Raw genomic sequence first — 19,470 nt, 5'->3', positions numbered from 1 at the left:
TTTTTAGTATTTTTATTCTTAGTTCTTAAATCAAACCTTTACACAATCCGAATTGAACGAACTTTACTACCACTTTCAAAACTTCATCATAGCACTGCTCGTTATAATTAGGAATATACTAGGAGTCACTTTCCTTTCAGGAATTATGAGTTTAAGTAATATTAAGGGTGGATAGTGTTCACCTTTGAATGCCAAGATGGGTTATCTCACCGTTCAACCTGGAGACTCATATAGATTTGGTCTCTTTAAGGATTAGATACTAATCATTATTCAATAAGTCGACATGAACTGAATAACACATTATTAGTTAACAAGATTCAACTCACAGAATTTTACTGATAATAGGGGTTTTGTACAACATCTAAAATAGCATCGCTAGTTTTCTTATGCAAAATGAAACTAGTTCAATAATAAATAGTACTTCCCCAGTTCCCCCTACAGTGGTAATTTTAATTTCTGCACAGCTGCATTATCTAAAACGTTCAGTACTTCAGTGCCTCCGACAGCGCCTCAGATAGGCGCTAGCCAGTATCACTTTACGGCCCTCTTTTGGGTGGGAGAATGGCCAGTAGCACTTTATGGCCCTCTTCTGGGTGGAAAAGGGCCCAAATTTTGATTTCCACCAAACAGATCATTTCTTCTGCCACCATGAGAACAGTTTAAACCACCTACGCTTCTGAAAGTTGAACCAGGATACTCAAGTTTATACCTCAAGTAAAAGATTTTAAACTCTCTAAATATTTCAACGCCAATGATTATAGGGACTATGGTTGACAATGCGCATTGCTCAACGTATGCCCAAAGTGCGGTCGTTTACAGATTGAAATGTTAATTATTAATTTACAAATAGAAATGAAGCGACTGCTAAAAAAAAGTTGGTTAACCATAAAATACCTTACGATCAATTCCTGTATTGTTCTGACCTTCAGGTCGAGACTCTTCCCCTTGTGTCGAACTTGCAGAAGAAGATATTGTTGTTGGTAAGCTAGTTTCTTGAGGACTCAGGTTTTGAGTATTAGACTCTTCTAAATTGTCTCTATCGAGGAAGATAATGTTTGCCCTGACATCAATGCATTCCTCGACAGTTGGAATTTGCTCCCTTTGTTTTTCGAAGTTGATTGGCAACGGTTTGCCAGTGCTATCATACTACAATGATTTATGAAAATAAAATCAGCAAATACATCAATATACACTTGGTGTTTTGCAACAAGTGACCAACCAGGATGATGTAATGTATGAAAATTAACGTAAAATTGGTTAAAAAGATCAAAATCAACAATTTCTTGGTGAAAAGGACATTTAGATTTTGATAACGCGTAAATGGACAAAAGTGTAAAAATAGTTAAGATGTAAACAACTTCATCCTATCATTTCAAATACTTTTTCTTATTTTTAATTTACATCAGGATGCATCTAGTTTCATCATTGCTATTTTTTAAGTTTAAGTCAAGACGAATTCAGTTTCGGAAAATTACAAATGACCCATTTTCCGGAAAATTAACTAATGTAACAGACAGGGTTTCAATCATATCCTGAGCTACGTATGGCTATTTGGTGTCTTTTTGAAATCTAAAGTCAATTCAAGAGAAGAACATTTCATATAAATCTTATTTCAAGATCTTCAAAGCACGAGGATGAACCTAAATTTACATTTAGAGAAGGGGAGAATTAAGCATTTTTCAAAGAACTCAAGGATTAGGCCTCTGTTTTTAGCTTCCGGTCCAATCCTTTCATCCGTCGCAGGACCAATAACTTAGATTTAGTGAATTAGTCTTAACAAAGTATTCTAAGTCGTGATGATTAAACTAAAACTGCAAATCATGCTTACTGTTCATAATACTCATCATATGCAAGTATATCAGATGATTGAAACACGTCAATAGTAAATGTTTGCACATCTAATCAACCTTATACTCAAAGAACAACAAAAACACATGAATACATGATGATTAACACAAAACTAATCAGTGTATATGAGATAATACTATAAACCAATATAGAAGTTTCGTAAGGAACATCGTTACCCTAGAGTTGCCACTGCCTTCTTGTTCTTGACTTACAGGACCAGACATTTCCGATGGCATGCTAACCACTTTTCCTCTTCCACTTTTTTCTTCAACTGAAACTGTGCGCTTGCTAACTCTAGGTGGTGTGGGATCAATTTTCTGCATCATAAAGTAGATGAATTCCAATTCAAGGCATATGGCGTATTAGACATTTTGCAGTGAATATCTTTACCTTAGGGATGACAACGCCGGTATCTACAGAAAGATTCAATTTAATCATATCGCTAACCACTTTTCTTTTTCCACTTTTTTCTTGAGTTGAAACTGCTTTTCCCTTACCGCGTTTGCTAATACTGGATGATGTCGGAGTTTCTGTAATATGCTGCATCAGAAACAACGCTAAGTTTCCAATTCGAACAACAAATTAACTCTATGAATATGTTTGGGTCCAGAAACCAAGAGAGGCATCATTTCTTGGTCATGTAACCTTTGGAAAAAATACGTACGTAAAACACTTAGTTCTAACTGACACTATACCATTAGTTACTGCCCTCTGCAATGCAAACAGATGCTCGGTTTGGTTACCAGAGGCTAAGGATGGTATTAATATTACATATTACATTTGACATGTATGTTACCTTTGAGGTTGCAGAGGTATTAATATTATCTGACAGTATTGCACTAATCCACCATTCATTAATGGCCATGTGTGCAAGGGAAAAACTATTGAACCAAATAATTGTCGCCTTTCGGACTAGAAGAGCCTTCAAGATGCAGTATATTTTTATGCAAATAATAAATGATGCAACAAAAATGAAGTAAGAATCTCAAAGAGACATTCAGAGTAATTTACCATATGCCAAGAGTTGCCATTTATCTTACCGTCAGTCCTTCAATCCCTTTTGGGCTAAGGCTACTCGACGTCTGCTCCTGTCTCTCTTGGTTTCTATGCTCCTGGAACCATAAGTATACATCCATAACTTTGATGTTCCCATACTTAATGAGCTGATCAGTTATCTTGTTGATTTGTATCGCGGTTGGGGAACGCAATCCACCGCTATAAAGCATTTCCAGGATTCTTGTCTGCTCCGGTGAAGGACTCCATTGGGTGCCATCAAACTGAAATTCCACCAAGAATCATGAGTAAAGTAACACTAACAGGATAAAACTGATAAACATGATGTCCCAAGATGACCAACTAGATCTCATAAGATGCAGAGATGAAAGAATATTCCTATAAGATAGCAATATTAGTACATGAAAAGACCCTCCACCAGAATCCGACACCAACAACGGGAAATGAGCCGATGGATCATTAGCCGAGTCGAGCATCTCTTGTATCCAATTAGTTGACCAAGGAAGATGGGTCTTCTTTTCTTTCTCAAGCATCTCCTTTGCATCTATCACAACCTCATGTCTTGATGGTTCCGGCTTCTGCTGATACGAACAAACATCACTACATCAGCTTTAATTATCAAAACTTTGACCTATCATAATTTCGGAAGGACAAGTTTCAGCAATTTCCTTAACAAGCTAAAATTAACAAAACTCACTTCATCAATGGGATCTTCCTCGGTTGTATATCCATCATGAGACTCTACAGTGATAAATCAAACAATTAAACTGATCGGAAATTATCAAGTACAGAACTTTCAGTACTAACAAACAAATAATGAGAATGAGAAATGATACCATCACGATCATCAGCATCACCAGAAGGAACATTTGGAGGTCCAAGCTCCGGAAACTCCATCGAATTAAATTTTTGTTGCAGTAAAACTCAAATGCTAAGTTTCATAGAAATCGTTGAACACCAAACTTCAGTGGGAGAGAGAGAATTGAGTCCTAGTGCACTTTTTTTTTTTTTTTTTTTTTTTTTTTCCTTTTTATATGTTTACGCGTGACAATTCTCCATTTCCAAAAGTCTATAAAATTTGTTGCATATTTACGCGTATGGCCATCGGGTACAAATGAAAAACCGACCGATTACAGCCAGAACACGTGATCTCCGGAAGGAGAAGGAAACTCCAAGAAGCTGCCTGCAGTTTTTAGATCATTTCTTCTCTCTTTCCCTTATCTTGTGTTTTTTTTAATCAGAAGGTTCAGAACCCAACCTTAACCATTGATTTGTGTTTTGAAGAAAGTCGGAGGAAAATCAAAAGTTTGGAATCGTATAATTTTGTAGGTTTTGTTTCTTCCACATCATCGAGAATGCGACTGAAACCAATTCAAAATCTGGGTAACTAAAAACAAAAACAATTCGGGAAATTCATTTTTTATTTATATTTTGAATCGATATAACTAGAAGACATTGTTCAGGTCTTTTTGCAAGACCTCCTCAGGACTTCAACCCAGACTGGGATTGGGTTTTACTCATTGAATCTAAGTTGACAAGCATCTTTTGGCTTACTTATATGAGCCACATTATTAGCATTCATAGGTCCAAAAGTGCATGTTCAACTATCGAAACTAACAAATAAAGCAATAGACTTTTCGCATTACTCTTCTCATTGATAGCAAACACAATTCCCTTCTAGATGAATACCCTTTTTTCAATTGTCTTTGAAGCAGCTGCAGCTTCGGCCTATTTTGCATGATCTAAATTGACCACAACTAATGAAACAAATTCAATCATCCAGATATTAGATGGGCAAATTAATAAAGTGTCCTGCTTCAAACCATATAATTAATAAACCGGCCAAACTTTTAAATTTTTTTAGAAACTGGCCTTTCTGTTAGAGTTGACACCTAGGCCCACCAGATCGGTCAGCTGCGTTGAATAAATCAAACTCGGTAGGAGAATTTACGACTGTGCCCTTGCCCATTTAAAGACCCGTGTGGTGTAATCTCTCACCACACTTTCTCTTTCTCCCTCGTTCTCTTCTCACTCGTTCTCTTCTCCCTCGTTCTGAAACTAGGGTTAGGTATTGAAGCTGTTTGAAGCTGATGTTATTGAAGTTGTTTTTGCTGAAGACATAGATGTTAGCAGAAAGACCAGAGTGTATTTGGAAGAAAAGTTATACATATTTAGGGATTCAGAGATAGTGGTGATACAGTGAAGATGAGGTACAAACCGGGATTGAAACAGTCTGAATCAAGGTAAGATTAACGAAACCCGTGACTTAATATATGATGAAAATCATTGTATTGATAGTTAATTAATTTAATTGATCGATTGATTTTTAGGGTTTCTGTTTTTTTTCCTTTGTATTTAGGGTTTATTTGAAACCAAAATTTTATTGTTTAATTGGGGTTTAATTTTCGTGATTGGGTGTTTGATTTTAAGTAATATTGCTTAATTAGGTTTTCATTGGGTTTTCATAGGTTTATATCTGATTTTGTTTCATTTGTGTTGCAGTCAGTTCAAATTTAGGAATATCAGTGTATATGCGGAGCCAAAGAATGACTTTGGTATTTCCTGATTGCCATAGAGATGAAACAGACTTGATGACACTTAAGTATATGGTGTATAAGGGTTTGTCTATGGATGTTAAAGAGAAGTTTAATTTATATTGGTTTAAGGAAGAATGTCTGCCACTGCCATTGTTAAACAATGATGATTTGATAATTTTTGGGAGGATTATTTTGTAAATGAGGATGGATGTATATGTTTGTGGATGGGGATGAAAGACACAGTGTTTGGGACTCCAAAGACTACACCAAAGAAGAAGACAGTTAGTAAGGGAACCACCCCTAGAAGATCCCCAAGGCTAAATAGTGTGGATAAATCAGTTGAAGGTGCATCAAGAAAGCTGAGTTTCATCGATGTGCCCATGTCCAAACATTCTCAGGCTAGTAGCAGTGGTTGCAGTCAGTCAAAAGCTACAAATGAAGTTAAGTTTGTTGAAGATGTGGACAATATTCAGCTGGAAAACACCAAAGAAGATGAATGTCACCCAATTGAGAATCCAGAAGCTCCTCCAGTATATGACAGTGATGAAGACATTGAGTATGGGTCAGATGAAGAAGAACAAGAAGAGAAAGAAGAAGAAGAAGAGAAGAAGAAGGAGAAAAAGAAGGCAAAGAAAAAGGTATATTTCATTTATAACTGATTTCATTTATTATAATTTGTAACTTATTATATGGTACTGATGTTGATCTTGAATGTGAAGGTAAGGATGTGGATGAAAGACCTGCTTACATGGATGACTTTGATGATGATTTTGGTCAGTACATGAAGGGTGAGCATGATGTAGATCTTTTCCCTGAAGAAGAAGTTTTTACTCCAGTAGATCCTAGCAAAATGGAGGTAAAAACTAGATTTGCAAATAAGGAAGCATTTAAGAAACATCTCAGGGGTTATTGTGTTCTTAATAAGTGTCAATATATTTTGGATAGAAGTGCTCCCTTTAGAATTAAGGCTGAGTGTAGGTTTAAAACATAACATGATTGTCCTTGGTTTGTGTATGCTAGCAAGAAAGAGGGTGAGAAGACTTTTGTTCTTAGGAAAGTGAATTTGGAACATAAGTGTGAAGGGGATCCCCAAAATAGGAATAGATCTGCTGATCCTCATTTTGTAAAGGATTTTGTTCTTGATCAGATGAAGAATAAGCCTAAAAAAGTTGTTCCAGACCCTTATAAAATCAAGGAAGACTTCTTAGCTGAAAAGAGAGTAAATATACCATATCAGTGTGCATGGAAGGCTAGGAATCTAGTTTTAGAGTCATTATATGGGTAAGACCCTCCTCACAGTAGGAAACCAGGAAGACCCAAGAGCAAGAGGGTAAGAAGTTATGATGAACCTCGTGTTGAGAAGACAAAAAGGAGGTGTGGGAAATGTGGAAATGTTACTAACCACAACAAAAGAACATGTGCTGGTGGTGAAGTGGGATCTAATCCAACTGCAAAGAGGCAAAGGACTGAATGTGATGCACAAAGCTTCACCTTCAGCAACATAGAGCCAAGTCAGACCACCGGAGTTAGGGGTGTAGCTAAGTCAAACAAGAAGAAGAGAACGGCATCATTTGTTGGTGAATGTTTTACAGGGCCTGGCAGTCAGCCTTTGGCAACACCATCTTCTACTCCAGCTTCCACAACACCTATGAGTCTGCCATCTATAGCACCATCTTCTACTCCACCCTCTACAATAAATAACCTTTATCAGAACTTCTTTGGCATTGGATCTGTATCTCAGAATATAAAACAAGGAAAGGGAAGAGGAAATGGAAAGGCTAAGAAGAAATGATTTGAGATCCGTTTTCTGATTTTTGTGTTTAAGAAGACAATATTTTTTCTTTTGTAGACTTGAATTAATGCTGAATCAAAAGTGGATGGTTGTTTATTAGTACATTTGCAGGTTACATTTTCAGATTGTTGAGTTCCTTACATATAGCATTAAGTTGTAAACTTGAATGCATAATTCTGTTTTTGCAGCAATGAAGACTTCATCTGAGACCCATTTAAAACCGTCACAATCTGTACAAGTGAGGTATGCTATGTTCTTGTTGTGTTCATTCTTGCAAAATTTCATCTCCATTTTTGATTTGCAGTGATCTTTGTTGCAGGTTTGATTTTGCAGTGGGCAGTTTTTGAAGCAATGACCAGATTCTCCGCAAGCGTAACAACCATTCTCTACTGGTAATTTCACCATCTTGCATTTGACAGGATCGATGGCATCGTCAAACCATTCAAAGTACTGACAGGTTGGAATTGAACACTTCAAAAACATTTTTTCGTTTGTTTCTTTTGCTTTTGAATACAATAGTTGCCTTATACCATTACATGGTATATATTTGCACCTGGAATAAATCCAAGGACATACCTTTGGATCATGAATTCCCTGTGCACAGATAGAACATGAAATTAGGGGTTGTTTTAATCTTAATCTTACCTTGCTGCTGCTACTGCTGCCTGGAGAGTTTACTTCATTTTGGCTCATGTCTTATTTATTTTTTTTTTTTTGATCTGTTGAGTATGACAAATACTATGGTTCTTCTCTGCAGGGCCTAATTTATATGAATGAAGCTGAATCTGACCGTTACAAATCCAACCGTTACAAATCCGACCGTTGCAATGAGTCACCGAGTTGACTCGATACTGGTTTGGTAACGAACTCAGACGAGGGTTAAGTTGTCTTTTACCTAGCAGGTTAACTGCCACGTAGCCAGTTAACTACCTAAATCCGTTTTTTGAAAAAAACGGGATGGAAAATGTCAATATCGGCCAGTTTATATAAAGATTCAAAAAAACGGCCAGTTTCTTAAATATGGTTCAAAAAGGTGGTTACTTTATTAAAAAGCCCATATTAGATTACATATCAAACATATATATCTGAATCTTTTTTGGCATGGGTCATTCTCTTTGAAGGAAAATGTCTTCAGAGTTGGTCAGGGAGAGGTTTCAGTTCCATTTTTGCAAGGTACTTTCTATACTTTTCTGTGTTTAATTGCTAATTTGAAGCTGTTCCCTTGTAGTGCCCAGCGTTTTCCCCTTGATTAAATTTCATTGTAATATCCAACTGTCAAGCATTTCTTCTCCTTTTCTTTTCCCAAAATTGTCTGCAGAAAAATCCCATCCCTCGTCCTCAAAAAATAATATTTTAGCTACTTTTCCTGTAGAAGTCCTAGACATCGAGCTCATGGTCTTAAGTAACATGTATGATATTCTTAATTGTAGACCTTTATGGACATTAATTACATATTACTCCTCTTTCTAGTTCTACTTCTCTTTACGCCGCATATAACTCATGCTGATATCCACTTTTCGAGCCCAAAACCTTTAGAACCATGTGTGCTCGTGTGACCTTGGGCTATGGTCGTCTGATTGCTAACACCATATTAAGCTGTAAAATTGTGACAACTTTTGTAGTAAATGATAGATAGCCCGTCAATTCACATTATCAATGGGATTTTCCTTGGTTTGTTTTTCAGCATCCGACTCTGTGATAAACCAAACATTAACGATCAGAAAATGACTATAAATTTTTTAAATAGCATAGAGAGATCGAGTAATGAGTGCCATTAAAATGTTCCTTTCAGTAGGAACTCAAGGAAATGTTTCATAGATTCGCTAGAATTCATCATACTGAGAGGAGAGCAATTGACGAGTAATTGAATTTGGGACTGAGATGATAATAACATTTCTGAAATTCGGCTTCCTATGATAACTGAATAGAGTCAAGACTCAAGAGACCAAAACCATGCTAAATATGATTGATGGGTTTATGTTAACTGGTAGAAGAACAAACTAGTGAAAACCTGGGCTTCACAATACTGGCTGTTCCATCATTCCTAACTAATGTTGCACATGAGCAAAAGAAAGACAATTATACTCATGCACGACTCATGAGCAAAAGATGGGGGCATTACACATTATTGGCTCACTCCTTTTTTACAGTTTTTGTTTTTTTTTTTTCCTTTCTAAATTTGCAGATAACCTACAATGAAGGACCGTAAGACAAGATGAGGACATAGTTCAGGCCTACTTCTAGAACAGAAGAAGGTTTAAAGCGAGCATGAAGTGACTGAAAGATACCAGTTACCAAAAAGAGTCGTACCCATTAGGAAAAGCTAGCTAGCATTTAAGCTCCACCTACAAAGGCGATTTTTCCGGTCAAGGTCGCCACAAAAATCTGTATCATTTAGACACAAACAAAGTACAGAGTAGACTCCTCCAGGATGTTGTAGTCAGCAAGGGTACAACCATTATCCAATTGCTTTCCAATTCCAGGAATTATCAACCTCTGCGGGTGTGGTAGGACACTTTCCTTATCCTGGATCTTTGCCTAGACAGTCGGTGGTTTAAGCATTTTTCTCAACAAAAGAAATCTGCTCTCTTTGTTTTTCAAAGTTTACTGGCGAAAGTTGGCCAATCAACTTCGAAAAACAAAGAGAGTAATTTCTTATATACTCCCAAAGTTGCTGGTGTCAACTCTGCAAAACAATAAAGAACAAACAACTATTTATTCAAGGAACTAACAAATTAACCATAGAAACTCCAAGTTGCTGTTGTTTTCATTGTTGTATTTTGCAACAAATGAACTACTTCATATGACTTATGATTTGGTTTGAAGGAACAGGTAAGCCATTTTAGGATCTATAAGAAGAAAAAAATGTTGAAGCAATTCCTACAAATAGCACAGTATTATGTAAATACTAATCTAAAAGTTATACATGGTTTCAGTTCTAAATGGCGTGCTGAGTACTGAATGGCCACCCAAGTGCTTACGTACACTATTCCGACATTTGAGGCTATACATAAGAAAATAACAAAATATAAAATTGTCAGAGTTGGTGGAAACCAGTGGGGGGTATTACAGGCAGCAAAAAAACATTCTGCTTTAGTTGCAAAGCGGGTCCCCACGTTGCTTTTTCAATGATAAAAGTATGGCAACATGCAACCAAATCATACAGAGTTATGTACATGCGCAATACCAGAGATCAATGGAAGGCCGGTTGGAATGAGTGAACAATGTTAAATCAACAATGCACTGCTACAGAAAGTCGAGTCAGATTCCTATAAGTTTTGTATATATCATCTTGGAAGAAAATATTTACTACCCTAATTAGCTCAGCCAGCATCAAGTTTAAAAGAGAAATGCTTCAACTGTAACTAACATCAAGTTATGCTTCAAAAAAAAAAAAAAAAAACTAACATCAAGTTTAAAAAAGAAATGCTTCAAATGTAACTAAATACCAACAGAGAATTTTCTTCCCAATTCTGGATAACATAAATCTATGACTAACACATCTATCACGTGATTGTAGGGCTGATATGCTTAGCACGTGGGACGCATGGGCTTCGTATTTAGAATTTCAGCCTACAATCAAGTTGTAGACAGTACAACTAGCAACACTCATAAGCCTATGTTCTAAGCAAACCCTGTGGTAGTGGTTCCTACCCCACATCCCCACATTGTAAGGAACGGGCAACCATACTTCTACACAATAGTAGTCGGCTTTTCGCTACAATGTAGGGATCTGGTGTAGCAATCGTTACCATAGTGCTTGCTTTGAAACACAGAATATTCTCAACTTCAGTGGAATCTCTAATACAGAGTTTTTTTGTGAATCAAGAGATAAAGTTTTAAAGCTTTCTAGCTACATTTCAGATACAAAACCAATAGTAACAAGTTCTACAAACAAACACATGGTCATTAGATTATCAAATCGAAGTTTGTACGCCATTGGAATTTCAAAGCAGCCTAACTGGGAATTCCGAGCCTACAACTATCGACTCAAAGAACTAACAAATCATTTATACAAAGTCCAAATTGCTGTTGTTTTTTAATGGTGTATTTCGTAACAAATGATGCTACGTCATACAAAGCCGACAAACTGGCAATTCCAAACTTTTGAAGTGTCTACATCTGCAGTCTGCACAACCATGAAGAACCTACAAACTATCGATTCAAAGAACGTAAAAATAATTCGTATAAACTTCAAGTCGCTATGTAAGATTTTGCAACAAATGAAGCTACTTTATACAACTTTACATCAAACAAAGGTTGTAACACACAGACTGGCCAGTTTTAGGTTTTACAAGTTGAATTAAATGTTTATATGATTCCTGCTATAGCTAAAAGCCCAGCAGAAAAAGAAAAAAACACTCTAGTTCCTACCAACACTCTAGTGCAAGCTTCTTAAGTTGCCAAAAAATAAATTCAAGTAAGAAAATGAAAACTCAAAACTCCCGAAAGTTTTGATCAACACTTCAAATAAGCTAGTTCTAAGAAAGAAAAAAAAATCAAAGAAGTAAATCATGAAATGGTATATAAGAAAAGGAAAAACATGAAAGAATGGTGGTGGTTGGGTGCCGCAAGTCAATCATAGTCCCTTCTAGAATTGTTAGAAGAAATGTGTGAGGACTTAGGACACAGACATTCTTCATCGCAGTGAAGCAAGACTGTACTTATCAAGGCAAACCAATAGAGAATACACTACCTGAGCACCTGCGAAGGTGGCAACAAAGTCATTACTGCCAATAGAGCAGCGACGGATTCAAAAGGAAAGAACTTTAAACTAACCAATGTCACCATATATGGTTGTGAGACAGAGTATATGGTCATTGTTGCTCAAGAAGACCCAAAATGCAATATAGCTTATAGGTTGTAATACTAGTCCTTTATAGAGAAAGAAAAAGTATATATGCTTACAAAAATTATACAAGGTTTCAGTCCTAAAGGGCAGTGTTTAAAATAGCGAAAGCTCAAAGCGATGCACTCACTTAGTAAAGCGTAAAGCGCTATTAAAAAGTGTTAGTAAAGCGCTGCACCCCAAAATAGGTGATAATATAAAGAAATAAATGTAAATGAAACTTCCTAACAGAAAAGGTGATTATCATACAAGATGATGATGACTAATGAGAAGAAAAAGGGAAAGAAGAAGATGGTGCAGTGATCAGAAGAAAAGAGGAAGAAGAAGGGTCAGCTATTGGAAGAAAAAGAGGAAGAAGAAAGGGCGATAAAATATATGGAGAAGAAGAAACGTTTTCTTCTTGTAGAAGAGAAGTTTAAGAGATTTTTTTTAGGTTTTTAATTATATAAAAGATTACAGGGCCTTTTATTTACTGGGCTATGCTCAAAAGCCCTTTTTTTAAATATGAACCAAATCTCAAAGTGCACGTTATGAAGCGTTTTGGAACTGGGGCGTTAAAAAGCGCGCCCCCAGAACGCTTTTTAAAACACTGCTAAACGGTGCACTGAGTAGTGAATAGGTATCACTACTAAAGTAAAGACAGGACGTAACGGTTATTTTTCAAGACCTTCAAAGATTAGGCAAGGCATTAAGTTTTTAGCTTTGGGTTCAAGTGTCCATTCCAATTAGGATTCTGCGCAAAGGTCTTAGCGAACAATATCTAAGCACTGGGGTTCAGCGCAACCATGAACACTGCTATTAATGCACATCAGATTCAAGTGTGCGAGATGACAGAAACACGTATAGACTAATACAATTCAGATCAACCTTATATGTTAAAAGCAGCCAAGAATGAACACTAACAAGGCACTAATAGGTAGACTAAGACAAACCTAAAGGGGAAAAGTTCGAGGAAAGAAGTTTGTAAGAAATATCGTTACCTTAGTTACTGCCCTCATGCAGTGATATGCAAACCACTTTCCTTGTCCCACTCTGCTGCATCAAAACAGCATTTATTCCCCCTGAAACATGAGATTCGAGGGATATGATAAAACTAATAATGTCAAGCATTTAAGCAAAATAGAAAATTAAATTACAAAGCTTATAATGCATAGATACAACATACAGGCACGAGGCTCAACATTAAAAAAAAAAAACACGGTGGTGAAACGCTGTGCAGAAAAAACACGTTTTGCTTAAGCTGCAAAGCGTGTCCCAACATTAGTATTTGCACGATTAAAAGTACGGCACCATGAAACCAAAGAGCCATGTACGTGTGCGATACCAGAGATCACTGGAGGGAAGTGGGTTCAAATGAATAAGTAATATCAAATAACATACCCAGCTACATGAATAGTCAAGCCGGATTCTTACAGGGTCTTCATATATCATCTTGGTACTTACTACCCTAATTGGATCAGCTACCGTGAAGTTTAAACGAGAAACGCTTTAACTATAAGTAAGAACCAATAGAGAATTTTCTTCTCAATTCTGGATAGCTTAAATCTATGACACAGAGTATTCTCAACTCGTACCTAATCAATAGCATGGTTCCTTTGTGAGTTAGGAGATACAGTTTTCAAGCTAACTAGCATGTCAGATGCAAAAACAACATAACAAGTTCAACAACCAAACACGTGGTGATTCTACAACTGCTGAATCAAAGTTTGTACCCCGTTGGATTTCAAAGACAACAAACTGGGAATTCCAAACTTTTGAAGTGGCTAACTCTCCACAACCATGACAAACCTACAACTATCGATTTAAAGAACTAACAAATTATTCATACAAACCCTAAGTTGCTGTTGTTTTTATTGATGTATTTCAACAATTGATGCAATTTCATACAGCATTGGTTTTAACGAACAGGCAAGCCAGTCTTAGGTTTAACAGGTAGAATTTAGTGCTTAAGCAATTCCTACTAAAACTCAAAAACAAAAAAGGGTTACAGTCATCTTACCTTCTTCAAGACCCACCTCAAGCGCAAGCTTCTTACAATGCCATGGCACAAAAAATAAACAAAACTCAATTACAAAAAATGACAACCCAAACTCCCAAAAAGTTCTGATTAACATCTCTAATTTAGAGAGAAAACAAAAGGAATTCCATTGAAGCAAATCATCAAACAGTTCAATTGCACGTAAGAAAAGAAAAATAAATAAAATGAAATCCCATTCTGAAGAAGAAGAAGAAGAAAATAAATCGAATCAGATCGTGAAACACTTAATAGCAGCATATAAGAAAAAACAAGTCGCAAGAGTGGTGGTGGGTGGGGTGAGCCCGCGAGTCCATCGTAGTCCCTTCAAACAATGTGTGAGGACTCAGGATGCAGACAGTCTTCATCGCAGTGAAGCAACACCGCACTTCTCAAGGCAATCCAATCGAGAAAAAGACGCTACCAGAGCACCGGAGAAGGTGGGCAACGACGGCAGCTTTTACTGAACCGCCGATTGAGAAATTTGCAGCGGCGGCTTTTTTACTGCTCAGATAAGATCAAGTACGTAGATGGATTTTGATTTTAGGGCTGTTTTCCTCGTTTTATACACCACAAGAAGAAAGATACAGAGACCCCACCAGTTGTGATAAGCGGTAATCTTAGCTGACGTGGATTTTCTTTGGTAAGCGATAAGGGGCATCCGTAGATTCTAAACTGTGACTTTTTTTTTACTAACAGGGTGTTAGTCCTCGTTGTAGTTGGGGGAGTTCGGTGTAGTTGAGTTTTTTCCCATTAGTTGTGGGGGAGTTCGAGGGAGTCTCTCAAAATCCCCGTTAGTCGTGGGAGAGTTCAGAAGAGTTTCCCAAACTCCCTAGAATGCTAGGGATTTGGTTGTCTTGGGGAGTTCTAGAGAGTTTACAAGGTATTTTCTCCTCTCTGCAAATCTCTCAAAACAGTAGAGATTTGGAGGGAGTTTGGTTAGAGAAAAACACAGGAGAAAGAAGAGGAAACACTTCACCTTCAGGTATGTTCATCTTTTTTCTTTCTTTCTTCTTTGATCGCCATGATTTGATGGGTATTTTTTATTGTGATTACCGTTATATAATAGATCTGTGTACGTGATGTATTGGTGCAGTTCTCTAATGATTTTTTTTTCCACGACCATTAGGAAAAATCTGCAGGTACAAGTTTTGATAGGATATTCTGGGTTTTTAGTAGTAGTGATTGTTTATTTTCTTTTCTTGTGTACTGCCTTTTTTACTAATTGAATCACTTATAAAAAAACAAACCAGAATCATCCTCCTATTCATCTAAACCAATGTTGCAGTGCAGTACTTCATTATTCTTTGAAAAAGTCTTCTATCAGCCAATTTCTAGTGAGCTGCAGTTCAATGTGTGTAGTAACAGTAACATTGTTAAGAAGACATGTTTTTCATTCTTATATCTTATATATACTTGCAACAGGAAGAAGAAGGTAGTGCTGGAATTATTTTTTACATCTTTCATTCTAGATAAACCATGCTGGTAATGTTAATGTAGCGAATGTCGCTGTAGTATCGGTAGAACTTGTAGTGGTGAGGAGACTTTTGGGCATGTTTAGGAACTCTGAGCTAGTTGGAGCTGTATCCTAGAGGAGAGATTAAACCAAACATCATTTTTACTGTTCACCAACTCCCTATGCTTAGCCAGGCATTATGAGATAATTTGGAGTTAACTTTATGAGATTAAATCTTCCCTATAAAGTTCACCAACTCCACGACATTCAATATATAGATGCCAGTGAACACTAAAAGGTAAAACCATGAAAAGGATGTATATACGAAACTGAAACAAAAGCAGTAAGCATGTTACAATATATAAATTCCTGGTCATGTGCATGAGATATGTGAAGTTCGCTTTTTTCTTTTAAGGGGATGATATGATATGTTCTTTTTTCGTAATGGTCCATTGCCCCTTAAATGTTTACTCATGTGGAACTTTGTGAAGCTACTCTTGAGTATTTTTATTCGATTGTTGCTGTTTTTTTTTTTTTTTTTTTTTTTTTTTTTTTTTTTTTTTTTTTTTTTTTTTTTTTTTTTTTTTTTTTTTTTTTGTAAGTCATGGAATTTTTATACTGCAGTAAGCAATGAGAATTTTTGCACCTTTGACTCTCAAATACTGCTCCACTATTATGCCAGACATTCAATTTTGTTAATTTGGAATGACTTTAATTTCTGAGTGCCTGATTCGTGTTTATAGCCTAGCTGTTCAAGTGAGCTTTCTCTTGTCGAAACATCAGATGCACAACTTGTTCACATAAAGGTATGTTTTCTATGCTACGCTGCTTAACAATGCTTATTTTTAGACTTGTTAAATAGATTTTTGTTTTTTTAGCTGGTCTTCGTGAATGTTGAAGATGAGTTAGCTGTTCTGGTACATTTCTCCGGTGCTTAACGATTTTTCTTTTTGAGTTTTTTGGAAAATATTGTTATTTTGCCTTCCAGTACTGAACCAGTTGTATATCATTCCACATTTTCTAGCTTGATCCTATCAAGTGTGCTTGAAGATAAAAGAAAATGATATGCGCAATAATTTTTCCTAGTTTTCTGTATTCTTGACGATTGCTTTTGTGCAGTAATATTTTTGTAGCACCAATTCGTGTTGCATCCATTAAGAGATTAGAAAACCATGAACTCTGGGAAAATATAATCTGTACCAAAGTTTGAAATGGCAGTGCGCATTATTTAAAAAGTTACTCAACGTACCTGTTATTTTCCAATCCAATCTGTTGCTTGTATAGTTAACTGTACATTGTATTAGGATTTAGTTTCTTACCGTTCAGATGAGCTTCCAGTCGAGGAAGAGGAAGAGGAAGATAGTCATCCATCATTGCTTGAAATTGATGACGAACTTTTGACGCAAACTCAAAAACAACAACGTCAAGAAGCTAATATATGGAGAAAGAGTATAGCGAATGACATGTGGGATAATGTTCGTGAACAAAGGGAGTTAGAATTGTATGGAGACCGTTAAAATGAAGAAAAAAAAAATCTCGTTGCACAACAATAACACACTATTGATATACAGAGATATGATCATTTTTACTTTTATTTTTTCTTTTGATTAAAGATTATTTTTATTGCAAATGAGGATTTGTTGATTCTTAAAAGAGGATCAGTTAGGAATGAACTCTCTCAAACTCCCCCAAACTCTCTCAAACTCCCTACACTCCCCCAAACTCCCTGAACTCAAAAACACCAAACTCTCTCAAATTCCGCCAACTCTCTCAAAATCCCCAAGATTCAAAATGCACCTAACTCCCCCAAAATCATTCGAGGACTAACCCCCTGTAAGAGAAAATTTTATTAGATATTGGAATCAAGTACACCATTCATGTCAGCATATAGTGCTGCTACAATAAAGTTTGGTGGACTTTGTGTCCAACTCCTACTAATTTGAAAATTATGCGAATGTCTGGCCAGCTTATCAGCTGGTTTATTATACTTCTTATTGATAAATTTGCAAGTCCATAACGAGTGCTTGCGAAAGAAACTATTGATATCTAAGATCATTGGCTGGGATTCCCATCTGACTCTCCGGTAATCTCCATTAGCTGCTGCTACTATACTGTGAGCATCAAGCTCAAAACATACTTGCTGTAGTTCCAATTCTTCTACCCATAATATAGCTCGCCTCAGCCCCTCTATCTCAGCATGCTCTGCATGTTTTTCACTTTTCTCCATCCGAACAATTTAAGAACAATGGGAGGCACGTCTTTTGTGTTTTTCACTTATCAGTTAAGTAGCCAAGTAGTTGCTCTTATCTCCTAGACATAAGGAATCTGAACAAGTAATTCAAAACAACAACTGTGAAGCTTTATTAGATCAATCCCTGCTCAATGCCTCCTAAAACATGGCCCAAATTCAGATTTCTACCCCAAAGATCATTTTTTGTTCCGCCATGGGAACAAATTGATGAACCGCTTACGCTTCTGAAAGATAAGACATAAGAGTGTAGTTTCGACCTCGAAAGAAAGAACTTTATAACTGGCTACTTATGACAACTGATTACAAGATGGTCGTTGATGCACATGACCCAAAATGCATTGGTTTAGAGATTAGAATACTAGTCCTTTAGAAGAAAGAAAAAATTTAGAAGACAAAGGAAAAAAGCTTAGTTAACGATTCATACCTTAGGATTTCTAATTTTTTTGTTGTCCTGACCTTCAGGCTGAGACTCCCCACTATGATTCAAATTTGTAGATGGAGACACGGTTGGTAAAATAGTTTCTTGCTGATTGGGGATCTGAGAATCAGACTCGTCTGAATAATCTCTGTCGAGGAAAATAATGTTGGCCCTGACTTCAATGTTTTCTTCGACAACAGGAATTTGTTTACTTTGTCTTCCAAAGTTGATTGGAAATTGTTTGCCAGTGCTATCATACTGCAGTACAAATTAGTAAATAATAAATATATTATGCTTCTGCTCTTCTGAAGGTTTCAATTCAACCAACACGAAGCAATGTATAAATATTAATCTAAAGTTAGACAGGGTTTCAGTCCTAAATTGTGTGATGAGTAACTGATTCTACTGAATACATGTCACTTCCTAAATTGTTTGATGTGCTAGGACCAAACACTAAGATATCCTCTTTGGCCATACTATGTCATTCTAAAAGCTAAAGTTTATAAAAGCACGTCCTTTCAAATAAAGCTTGTTTCAAAAATTTTGAAGCACGATGAAGCACCTAAAATTATAAAAGGGAAAAATTAAGCAATTTTCAAGAGTCAAGACCTTAATTCCCCAACAACACCAACAATTTAAATTTTGGCCTGTCTTAGCAAACAGACGGCAAGCAGTATATTATGCACTTACATAACATGAACTCTTAAAGGAACCGATAATGGTTTAACTCGAGGAAAAGCATACCTCCAAACGATTACTTCGAATGTAATCAAACTCCTAATCAGATAAGAATTCTCAGACTTTCATAATTAAGTTCATAACCATTTATTATTACATCACACACATATATATAACATCCTAGAAGAAACTACTTGCATAACTACCCATTTTCCATAACTACAAGATAACTACACATGCTTATCCACTCTACAAGAACACACAGAATAGGCACATAACATTGCAGTAGGATTGCAAGTAGTGGAGATTAAGCTCAAACTGCAAATACAAGATGATTGTAACACGTCTAGGATAAATACTAATCAATCTAATGACTTAAACCTATAAAATTTACAAAGTAACAAGACATTTTCATGATAGAAGTTTTGGAAGAGATATTATTACCATAGAGTTGTCGCTCCCTTCTTGCTTTTAAATTACAGGACCACACATTTCCGATGACATACGGTCCACTTTCCCTGTTCCAATTTTTTCTTCAACACAAACTGTTTTACCTTTATCGCGCTCGCTAACTCTAGGTGTTGTGGGAGTCTTTTTAATTTTCTGCATCAGA

General features: G+C 36.3%; 1 protein-coding gene and 2 long non-coding RNA genes across 4 annotated transcripts; 1 reads left to right on the top strand and 2 right to left on the bottom strand.

Annotated features, from left to right (window-relative positions):
* Positions 1-309: 309 nt before the first annotated feature.
* LOC113328496 lies at positions 310-3,849 on the bottom strand. 2 transcript variants are annotated; one of them, XM_026575577.1, is made up of 8 exons: positions 3,699-3,849; positions 3,560-3,603; positions 3,264-3,443; positions 2,889-3,125; positions 2,239-2,388; positions 2,025-2,165; positions 895-1,146; positions 310-676 (listed from the first exon to the last, which is right to left on the bottom strand). In XM_026575577.1, the coding sequence occupies exons 1-8, from the start codon at positions 3,757-3,759 to the stop codon at positions 632-634; spliced, it is 1,110 nt and encodes a 369-aa protein (XP_026431362.1). In that variant the 5' UTR covers positions 3,760-3,849; the 3' UTR covers positions 310-631. The 2 variants fall into 2 exon arrangements, with proteins under 2 accessions (XP_026431362.1, XP_026431363.1); XM_026575578.1 differs by having other exon boundaries at positions 3,264-3,440.
* A 2,156-nt stretch (positions 3,850-6,005) lies between these two features.
* Positions 6,006-8,051, top strand: LOC113328519. The gene is made up of 5 exons (XR_003349453.1): positions 6,006-6,037; positions 6,119-6,255; positions 7,380-7,434; positions 7,511-7,648; positions 7,949-8,051. It is a non-coding gene; the product is annotated as an uncharacterized LOC113328519 (long non-coding RNA).
* Positions 8,052-8,054: 3 nt separating this feature from the next.
* LOC113328520 lies at positions 8,055-14,566 on the bottom strand. Its single transcript, XR_003349454.1, has 4 exons — positions 14,040-14,566; positions 13,021-13,101; positions 9,502-9,877; positions 8,055-8,884 (listed from the first exon to the last, which is right to left on the bottom strand). It is a non-coding gene; the product is annotated as an uncharacterized LOC113328520 (long non-coding RNA).
* Between the last annotated feature and the right edge of the window lie 4,904 nt (positions 14,567-19,470).

Source organism: Papaver somniferum, unplaced genomic scaffold (genome assembly GCF_003573695.1).
Source record: "Papaver somniferum cultivar HN1 unplaced genomic scaffold, ASM357369v1 unplaced-scaffold_11, whole genome shotgun sequence".
Classification (NCBI taxonomy): Eukaryota; Viridiplantae; Streptophyta; class Magnoliopsida; order Ranunculales; family Papaveraceae; genus Papaver; species Papaver somniferum.
Note: the sequence above shows the minus strand (reverse complement) of the source record. Positions and strands in the feature narration are given on the sequence as shown.